At 35.9% G+C, this 11,530-nt stretch overlaps 1 protein-coding gene across 1 annotated transcript in view; it reads right to left on the bottom strand.

Annotated features, from left to right (window-relative positions):
- LOC107046729 (laminin subunit alpha-1) overlaps positions 1-11,530 on the bottom strand; it is a gene marked incomplete at its 5' end in the record, with an annotated part of 85,943 nt that overhangs the window by 71,265 nt on the left and 3,148 nt on the right. The window contains one exon of the mRNA XM_015269420.1: positions 268-507. Coding sequence (XP_015124906.1) covers positions 268-507 — 240 coding nt within the window. The remainder of the gene's footprint in view (positions 1-267; positions 508-11,530) is intronic.

Raw genomic sequence — 11,530 nt, 5'->3', positions numbered from 1 at the left:
TTCAATTGAAAACAGACATCATCTTTAGAGACATTTGTCATGTTTAGAGGCTCTAGCACGTCATTTCTCGACCCACTCTTTCATTTGAGCCCAAAAAAACATTCATATCTTGTCTGAGATCGCGGCTACAAACTCGGGCCTTCAATTGAAAGTTTGAATATTTAGACGTTTTTTTTCTCTCTTGAGAGGATCCCAAAAATGTAATCTCTCAAGAAATTTTGGTATGAGACACCCCACGCCCAAATTGGAATTAAAGATAATATTTACCTCGCCATTTTCCATGGGCGTTTGACGTGAATATATGCTGGTACATATGACCTCATCATCGGCGATGTAAATGGGCTTAGTGACAGGCGGAACAGAGTACCTGGACCAGCACTCCTCGTCGCTGGGTGCATGATACTGCCACGGACGAAATTCTTCACCGTCGACTGACCTCTCCAGGACCCAGGCCGCAGGTCGCGGCGAGTTTGCCGACTTCACAATCACGTTCTCAATTTGGTAAACCTGAAAGGCAAATTTTAAAAAGTTCATTCCCGAGATTTATAATGAAAATATCATGGCGTTGGCAACGGGCAGTTGAATCATCTCGAAATTTTGCGTTGACGTTCTCTGGGATCAACTCATTCTCCTTTCCCTGTATCCATTTTTTTATTAATTTTATCAAGCGAATAAGTTATTTGACTTCAGTTTGAGATCTTGATTTCTCAAGCTGCATTGTTTTTTTTTTAAACTCAGTTCCCCCTGTTTTTTTCTTTTCAAAAATTGTGAAATGTTTTTTCTTCATGAGAAAAATTGCCAAGTCACCAATTATCTTAAAAAAATTGTCGCCTAATTAATTCGATAATTTTCAAAAATAAAAAATTGGGAGACGACGGACAATTCCTTAAATGGTGGTGAGCGGGGCACGCTCTCACGTTTCTTTGGCCCGCGATCTGTCTTTATGACCGAAAGTGGGCGTCGTTTTCGCATGTGCACGAGACACCCAAGGATGAAACAACGCAATGGGAATTGAAGTGGAGAAGGGGGGGGGGGGCAAAGAAGAAGAATAAAAAAATAATTCGGACAGAAGTAAGATTGGCTCGTTAATTCTTGGTTGTCGATTCCTCCGTTGCTTCGTCGATTCGCATCAAAGATTATAGCAGCAAAATGATCGTTTTGAGGGCACTACAGAGACTCATTTCCAATTGGTTTTGTAAATTTTTAGAGATAAAAATCGAGTGTACATTCAATTTATTTATTCTTCTTCTTCTTTGAATTCATCTCGTGTATTTTTTTAAGTGCATCATATTTCACGGTACGTCATGAGAACAAATTTTTCGAGTTCTTTTCGGTTTGGAGAGATAATGGGGACTGGTAATTCATATTTTTCCACCCACGGACAAAGCGAGTGATGAATAATTTCGGGAAATAATTTTAATTGAAGTTCGGTGTTGAGGAATTTTCAAAAAATTTGGGCAATTATTCTTCGGGTGATTTTTAATCTAATCGAGAGGTGGTATTGGTTTAATCCGTGAGTAAAAGCTCACGTCAAAGTATTATGAAGGAAATGAGTGTTATGAATGGACTTGAGTGGGAGACCTCGGGACTTTGTGATTGTCGGCAGCTCTATCGCTAGTTTTGGCGCCACAGGTGGTTCGAGAGAGGTCTGACCTCACTCCAGGGTTATCCCGTGCGATCTAACATCCCCACGAATTAATTACTCAAGCAGGAAATGTCCGGGATGTCCTGGGGAAGTTGCAGGAACATTAATCCTGTCATTAGAATTTTTGCGATTTGTTGTAGGGCTTTCAGAACCTCTTGAAATGGAGGAAGTTCATCGAAAAATATAAATTTATTTGTTAATTATAAACTTCACTCACAAGGTTTTCAGAAATTTTTTATAAACGTTTTTTCCAGAGAATTTCAGTTTATTTCTTTCAACTGTAAAAACTCCGTTGATTATTTTGCAAATATCGCCACAACTAATAGATTTATGGAAAAATTTCATAAACAATTTTTTTAGCCCATGAAATTCTCCACAAAAACTGTCTTGTAACATTTTTTTAAAAACTCAACAGTTCCTGAGGAATTTGCAAATTATCTGGTGATTATTTTCTGCTTTTTCCCCCTTCAATTCCAGAAACTGCTTTTATTATTTTGCGAATATCTCTTAAACCAATAAATTTATCGAAAAATTTCATGAAACATTTTTTTTAGCCCACGAAATTCTCCATAAAAAATGTTTTATAACATTTTTCGATGAACTTGGTAGTTGTTGAGATATTGCCAAACCAATTTGTCCACTTATTTTAAAAATGCAAAAAAAAAGTAAATTCGCATGGAGAAAGTAAGGGGTAAGAGGTTCGTAAATGTTCAGACAGTTCCATTAAAAAAATGTAAACAAAACGTTTGTCCTCCAGAGAATAAATTTTCGTTATAATCCCGTAGGCGTTTGTACCTCAGTCCAATGATTACTCCTTCACGCATACCGGTTCCCTGTGGGCATTCTCCAAATGTTTGGCTTGCTCTCTCTTTCAGCCAATTGGAGACTTGTCGTCGAGACTCAACGAGGCGTACTCCCTGTCTCGCACTATCCTCGTTATTGTCAACAAAAGAGAGAAATGGAGATGATTGCGAGAGAAGTGAGGCAGCCGTAAACAAAAAAAAGTAGTGGAAGTTCAGTAGATAAGGAGAAAATATGCAATGGGGAACATGCTAGGGAAGTTGAAGTACTGTCAATGTCAATTTGACAGATAGAATTCAAAATATCGAGGAAGAGTAAACAAATGATCAGTGCGAAGGGAATTTTCCATTTCTCCAGTCAAAAAAAAAGAGATCGTAATTGCACAATTGCAAAAATTCAAAATTAAATGACAAAATGTCCGCGATATGTCGGAAAAATGGATATGGGAATGTTGGAAACTGTATATTTATAATAATGAGAGGATATACACACCATCTTTCGATTAAATTCGCATTTTATCGATGATCTAGTGTGATTTTAATCATTACTATTTGATACTCACTGCGACGCGTTATTATTCCACCGGGCATTATTCAAGCGATAATTCAATTAATCATTCATTGGCGAAAATATCTATCTGAAGAGTTAACTTCTACTTGGTGTGTTGATTTGATGAATTACGAAAAAAATGTCATTCTCATTAAAAACAGGGAAGGCTTCTAGTGGCATTAAGGTATATTCCAAGACAATACCAGTAAAAAGTTCCTATGGATTTCCGGAAAAAATTATGAAAAATAAGAAATAAGAAATCAGAAATTATTTGATAATTAATTGTTTGAATCAAATAAGAAATGATTGGACGAAATTGCCATTTTTAGAGTTGAATATCGCAGACACTATGTACTATAAAATTTCACAAAAAATTCACAGTATTCGGAATTTATTAATCTACACTGTTAGATTTTTTTTGGAAATCAAGTAATAGTTGCACTTGAATTTTTAATGTTGTGAATTTGAATTAAATTTGAGATCAAATCGTTCATGAAATCTCTCATTCAGATTGGAAATGCAGAACAATTGGATTTTCCATGTTAGATTATCCCTGATATTTCAAATAAATGAATAAAACATTATAGAAATGGTTGAATAAAAATAGTGAGTGGAGAAAAAAAATATAAAGTGGAATAACGAAAAAGTGGAGAGAAAAATACAGAACCAAAAGGGAGGCTTCTCCACTTAAATATTTATGTGTGCACACGTGTGCCCAGTGTGAGGGCAGGTCGTGGACTAAACTAACTCGCGGAACTTTTGAATTTCGAGAAAGAAATGAGATAAAAAATCCAAACGAAGGAATAGCTTTGTGAAAAGGAAGTGTATGTGACAAGGGGGGGAAGTACTTTCACTGGGTTTTGAAGACGGAATGGACGGAGTAAACATGACTAGTGGAGTCGAGAGTGGATGGCCGTGGCCTTGACTGAAGTGCTCCCACTGACCCCAGGCTTGATCGAGGAATTATAATAATACTGATGTCGAGACTGATATCAGTTTTAATCAAAATGTATCGATATCTTTATTGCAGTGGGCTGATGTATTTGACGTCGAATTTTATGATTTGTAAATTTTCAAAGTTAAATATTTTGAAAACATAATGTAGATTATATTGTTTAAGATTAAATTAATTTTGAAAATTATGTTGAATGGATGAAATTAGGAATGTCTGATTTTTCTCATGACAAGAAAAATTTTTAGAATAATTTTAAAAGGATAAAAATATGAAAAATTGAAACTAAAAAATTTAAAAAAAATCGCCAATTGTCAAAATTAATTTTAATTTCAATGAAAAGAAATCGTCATCTTCACCGCGAAATTTTTCACAATAATGGCTCAATGGATCATCAAATAGAACGATTTGTCACCTTTAATTCGAAAAAACATTGCAAATTATGTTTTTTGACGCGTGAAAATTTTTCAAACAATTTTTAGTGGATAAAAATATGAATAACATGAAGCGTCATTGACAACAAAAAAATAACTGCAATGATTATTGCAGAGAAAAAAATATTGGCGCAAAAATGTCAGTAGAATAATTTGTTTTCACCATCAGAATAATTTAAAAAATGATTTTCAATCCGTGAAAACATAGATAACTTGATCAATGGGGAAAAAATTATCATCGAAAAAATAATAAAATAGCCTTTGCATTGATAAAAAAATTATTCGTTCCGAAACGTGAATCCCCGGGCTTTTTTCGCCATCTCCCAACGTCTCGGCTCCCACGATCAACGCCGGGGCGACTGCTAGTCGCCCGTATCCAAGTACTCTCAGGTGAATGCATGCGTGTATACCATGTTAGGGATGCTCGCGCCAGAGCATTAGCATCGAATGACAGAAATGGCTTTATAGCCGAAGAGCGAGATGAAGAAAATCGATAATCGAGCTTGGAAAACTTGGCGATCGGTTTAACTGAATTTCTCCCCCCCCCGCCGTCAACGGGTTCACGACTCATCAGTAAGTTTCTCACGAGAATTGCATAAACAAAAAAAGTCGAATGGAGACGGAGTGAGAGAGGAAAATTAATGGAGTACTGGAAAACAATTTTTCATTGGAGACTTGAATGCGTGATAAGAGTGGAAATCGTTATCCCACCATCTCTGTTGATGCTCAAACGCCATCTGAACTCGAGATGACATCGTCCTACGCACATTGTTCCCTCGACTCACGTTTATTCTCCGAGTCATGAGTAAATTCAATGCGAAATAATAAATGTTTTTCTCCGATTTTTTTTTCACGGTGTAGTTTATGATAAATCATATGAGGAAGTAAAATTTTTATTCATCACTGCTGATAGTTTTTAAAATTGAAATTTACTCGACACTTTTTGGACATTTTGATTGAGTCATGGTTCCCCTGGAATTTCAAGGAATTTACCTTCAGTTAAGAAATTGCAGTTCAGTTATTCCATAAAAATAAGAAATCAGAGAAATTGAAGTAAAAATAGTCTTGAATTTCCAATTGAAGTGCGTTAGGATATTCTCGTCTTCTTGAGACTTCAAAATTTCTAATTTAATGATTTTTTCACCTCCAAATCGAATTTAATGCCGCATTCGTCAAAATTATCACTGCATTACCCTTAAAATTTCAATTTTTTTCCAACAGCGTTCATCAACCGTCGAGGAATGAATTGAGAATGATAAATTCGTAATAATAAATTCATTTAAACCTGTGGAATAAACTCCAGTTGTATTAAAAAATCAAAGAAAATCCTGTGATTTATTAAACCTCACGCAGATGAATGTAATTAACCCTCAGTCTGGTTAACCGTAATTGAAGGGAGAATTAATTGCCACCACGTAAACGACCTATGACTAACGAGTTTTGGTGGGCGATGAGGCTCATTTGAGAAAGAAGTCACGTGCCAAGAATTGTACAATTCCTCTTTTCCTTTTCTCGCCCCCTTTGCACAATTTATTTTTAAATTCGGAAGCACTGTGTGGGTAGAACAATGAAATAAATACCTCAGCGTACTCCTTCATCTCACGAAATTGCACAAAAAATTCGCAATAACAGAACAAGAAAATATTTTTATATGTTCAATCTATTGTAAACAAAAAAATATTTTATGTTCATATTCTTTACTGTGAGAATAATTCACAATTCATTACATTATAAAATGGTGAATAACAAAAATAAGTCCAGATGCGGCAGATAATTATTTATTCCTCCAGCCACTGAAGAAAAATATTTGAATTTTTTTACAATACACTCAAATTCTAAGGAAATTAATTCACCAATTTATATAATATTTTATTTGGAGGGAGGAAATAAAAGGAATAACTTCGTCCTGATGGAGCTCCCCTAATTAGGACGATCTAGCAGAGAGACGGATCCTCCGTTTTATTTTCTGCGAATATAAAAATTATCGGGAATTCATGATTACACTTACCCTGTTCTCTCCGCAAATCACATAATCTTTGGGTGTACCAGGCAATTCTACAATGGCACCTGTGGAAAGTTCACGTGGCAGTGAAACCATACAGACCATATCACCAACGAGATCTTCATTTTTCACCTGAAAATTGAAATTAATTAATCACTTACATCTTGATAATTCAATTAAGCAATTAAATTATTTGCATCTATTATAATTGAGATGTGAAATATTACCATATGTGCACCCTCACCATTGTAATAAGAACGAAGGTAAATGACTCGTAGTTTATCGAGTCATATCAGCAGACGTTCTAATATCACTGACAAGTTCTCATTTCAAAATTTGCAGACAGAGTTTATTTTATCCAAAAAACCCTTTCTCTGGAATAAAGTGAAATTAAACTACAACACTGGCTTCTTCTCACAAAAGAAAATAAAATCTCTGTGAAATTATACTAATGGATACGAAAAGATGCTTCAACATGAATGAATTTATTTCAAAAACTTAAATTTACTTACCTCACGTTTTCAATCTCCTCCACAGACTCAACTTTACAAATTCCCACAAAACTAAAGCGAAAAAAAAATCCCCCGAACCTCGTATTTCCACAAGTATTATGGTTGCCCTTAGTTAAAAAGTACTTCTTCCAAGTGCTCGAGAGGACTCGTATAGTTGAGCGTGTACAGGCCATAAAGGGCTGGCCTGAGTCGGCACCGTGAGACTCTTAGCAAAGTGGAGCAACCGGCTTGCACGTTGGCACATACGGTGCTCAAGGGAGGGGAACTTTGGCGTCTCCTTCACATTTTTAAAATACTTTTTTACCTTTATTTAAGTTGTCTTTTTTTTTGTTAACTCACTCAACGGAGCCAGCAATTCCAAGCCAGCCTCCCCCTTTTTTTATTCTTATCGTCACGACTCCCTCGTTTCCAGGAAACTCAAGTGACTTATTCGATGAGTCATATTGAGAAAAACGTGTATTTGTGTTTGGAAAAACGAAGAAAAAAAATATTTTGATAGAACATGAAGTAAAACTCCAAATAAATTGAATTTCAATTGAATTTAACTCAATTTAATTATTTAATGACCAGGTTGTTGATGGAGAAAAAAATCAACAATTTTTTAAAGAAAAAATGTATGAAATTCAAGCTAAATTGATTAAATCATCAGATTTTTAATGAATTTCAGTGAAATTGAATATTTTTTTACATAGAAATGTCTTGCAATTAATTTTTTTTAAATAAAATTAGAATAAAACATTTTGTCGAAAGGAAAAATTAAGACATTTCATGAAACTCGATTGCTTTCCAAAATGAAAATGTAATATAGTTAATTTTATTCATAAGAAAAAAATTATTCTCTACATTTGAATTTTTTCGAGACGAATAAAATGAAAAAATTCACCTGTGACACTAATTTCCTAACGAGGGTGAGATGAATCCCTCCATTTCGCCCACACACATAACGTCACAACGTTCAGAGAAGTCCTTCGTAACACGAACACACGCGTTACCTGTGTTTACCGGGCGTTTAAAAGTCCCTGACCACTCTCAGCGTGCGTTCCCCCTGTCTGTTTAACAACAGGATTCACCATGAGGTTTCGCATCTACCCGTTGCTCTTTGTATCATTCCGTGGATGCACCCACGCCATCCAATTCCAAACGCTTGGTATTATTATTCCGAGGCAAAATGTAACCCAGTACGAATTACGCAGACAAGACCCTTTCGTTATAACCCTCGCAGCGTGAGCTCTATCTGGATGCTTTTATATTGACTACTAACCGCCCACTTGGGTTATTTAATTTTTTTCACATAAGATTTTGTTTTTTTCTTGAGAAATTAAATCGAGAATTCAAATTTTGTAATGATTGCGGGGTGGTGATAAAGATTTTGGAAAGAAATGTGGAAAAATACTTTTTTTTTAATAATAAAATATTTTAAAAACCTGTTTTTGTCTTTTTAGTCGAGTCAAATAATCCTTAAGACCTTAAATGGTCTTAAAGGTCAAATGGCTTGAAGCCGAGGGTTAAAAAAGGGTTATTTGACCCCCAACTAAAAATAAAATTAACATGAAAAAGTAATTGTTAAAGGTCCATCATCACAACTGTTTAATTGTTTTAATTGTTTAATTGTTTAATTGTTTATCGTTTAATTATCTGAATTAATATTAACTGTCTTTTGACATCTTTCCCTAAAACAGCTTTTTCACAAGCAAAATAATAACAATAATTAACAAACATAATTTAATTTAATGAGAAACTCGATTTTCTCAACCAAAAACTTTTCTTTTGTTATTAGTTGAGGGTCAAATGGTTTTGAGAGTCAAATGACCCTGAGAAACCATTAGACCTTAAACCAAAAACAAATAAAAACAGAACAAAAACAAAAACCGAAAAGTTTCCTTAATTGTTTCGTCAACTTAGATTCCAAGATTTTGATTGAAAAAATAAGAAATTGAGATAAAATCACCGAAATTCCCGTAAGAATTTTTCTCCTAGATTTTGTGCCATCAAAATAACAACAAAAATTGTAATTCTCCACACGTATGCGTTGGCGAGACAATTCGTCACACGTCCTCGTAAATTTTACTCCAAAACCGTTTAGACGAATTCCCACAAGCACCGCAATCAGCGTGACGATTTTTATTATTTCCATTTATTTTCCCACTATCTTGAGATGAGACTCGGACAAACGACTTTTGGATGTTTGCCGACGTGCGGAGGAGTCCAAGAGTAAATTCACACCGGAAACAGTGTATACAGTGGATAATCGATGTGCTGAGACCACCCATGACACTCGACCCGACTTAATTATTTGCAGACAAAGTTCTCTATTTTTTTTTTCAACAGGAGAAGGAAGGAGAACGAGATATTTGGAGCTGTAAATTCTAATAAATCACGCGGGAAAAAGGAGGAAACGATTCTCATTCTATTTGTTTGGTGTTTCGCGCAGCTTCCAAGTGGCACTTCACCGATATCCAGGCGTGATAAAGCCGGGAAGTTGGGCCTGGCAGGTATTAATTGCAAGGTGGAATTAAATGTAATGCGAGACGACGTAATCCGATTATCTCTCGCGGCACCTCCACTCCGATAAATTCGCCGATGAAAAATTTCAAAATATCTCAGATCAAGAGAATTTGTTCTTAATTCACAACGGGACAATTATTCTCTTTCAATGAGGATGAATGAATTATATTTGAAGTGGAAATAAACAATTTCCGAGATATCTCAGATAAAACGAGAAATTATGAAATAAAAAAAAAAGTTTTGCTGTGAATGAAGAACTGAAGTGAATTAATTTTCTCCTCTCTCCCCTGGTATTTATCATTCGGTCGTCATGACCTCATAAAAATACCCCCGGGGATGAAGATATTCAAGGCGTCGATGTGTCTGTAAAAATGCATCATCCAAAAAAAGTCACCCCCAAAAGGACAAAAATAAAATGAAATTCTTCAAAGTATCGAGTTCCGTATACGTGCTCGCGTGGCCTGCGCATTTATTGCTCTGCGCTTTCTCCGGTATGAGATAATCATTCGCACCCGGTGTGAGGATTGCACGTGTGTAGGGAAAGAAGAGGAGCAAGAAATTCACATGGAGTTATAAATGTAAAATAAGAGGAGTATTATCGCCGGGTGTTTGGAGTGGTTGGAGATTACAATGTGTTTATGTTGGGCATAAGAGCAAAATAAGATAAACTTGAGGTGTTCTATTTGGACGGATAAACCAACATCTCGGACTGAAGTTAAAAAACGTATTCACTTGATAAAATTAATTTTTGCATCATGTTCTGCACCTCTGAATGCCCATACACTTGGCTCGTATAGAAAAGAGTGGAAAAGAGTGAAAATTTTTTTTTATTTCTGCATTTCTGGGGCAAGTGAGGGGCGCAGTGGCATTAGGCGGGTCAGGAAATACAGAATTGCCGTTCACCCGGCGGAAAAATTCCATTTTGGCGAAAATCGACTTTCCTCCCGAAAAAAGCCTAAATATGGAACTTTGGCTTCGGGTGAAAGAAAAAAATCTGTACTTCTGCATTTCTGCCGCCTCCGAAGGTTTCATTGGCATCAGACGGGTCAATGAATACAGAATGAAGATTCACTCGGCGAAAAAATTCTCTGCACCATAAAAAAAAAACTTTGAAAAATGCCCACTTCAGGAATTCCTCAATTTTGTAATACGAAAGTAATTCAATTCATTCTAACTCGCGTGAACGTAATCTCAGCAGGCAAACTCCCCTATTGCCTATCATCACGCGACAGCCGATCACGAAGTGGCGTGGAATAAAAAACGAAAAAAAACAACCATAGGTTAAAAGTACTAATGATTGTGGATAGAGAGCCCTTTCAGCTTGAATCCTCCCCTTCAGGTGCTCAATTAGCGAGCAGAGAGATTCCCGGGATTCCCCGGAATCGCGCTGAGTTTTCGTAATTGGCCGTACGTGAAGCAGTCGTGGCATTCACCCATGCGCACGAGAAGAGCCAAATGTCCATCGGTTTCTTGTCTCAACTCCTCTCCGCGTATTTATCTTCCGTGTTTGATGGCCGTGTGGCAACTTCTTGCTGCCAACGCTTGGCGTTTCCCTAATTCGTCAGTGGCCTTCGAGAGACCGAGAAAGTCGAGGGAATTCCATTAGGGAAAAAAATTGCCTCGAGACAAATAAACGAAACGCGGGATAAATAAATAATGCGATCATTTGTTCGTGTGAATTGTGAATTGACGATTTCACGTCATTTCTAAATGTTCTGCTGAACATTCTAAATGGCACGACCTTAAGGTATATCTCAAGACAATACCAAACTGACTTTAATGACTTAATTAATTTATGACTTTATGATTGAATGGTTTAATTTATTGCATTCCCCTAAGTTATTGAATTCACAAAAAGATTTCCCATTCGGAATTTATTAGTCTAACACGGATTCGTTTTTTAAGAACATCGTAAGAACCGTTTTCTCATAAAATGGAAAAATCGAGTTTGGAGGACCCATAACCCGCGTTTGGCCTATGCCTTACATGCTAGAAGGTCCCATTTCATTATTTATTATCTCCTATACTGTGCGAGGTAATAAATATAGCTGTAGTGCAGCTAATTATAATTTTTTTCGATAGCTACAGAATATTATAAACATTATCTATTTTTTTTTTTTTTTTTTTTTT

This window comes from Diachasma alloeum, unplaced genomic scaffold (genome assembly GCF_001412515.2).
Source record: "Diachasma alloeum isolate Michigan unplaced genomic scaffold, Dall2.0 Dall_scaffold_01785, whole genome shotgun sequence".
Taxonomy (NCBI): Eukaryota; Metazoa; Arthropoda; class Insecta; order Hymenoptera; family Braconidae; genus Diachasma; species Diachasma alloeum.
The sequence above is the reverse complement of the archived record's forward strand: the minus strand, read 5'-3'. Positions and strand labels throughout refer to the sequence as shown.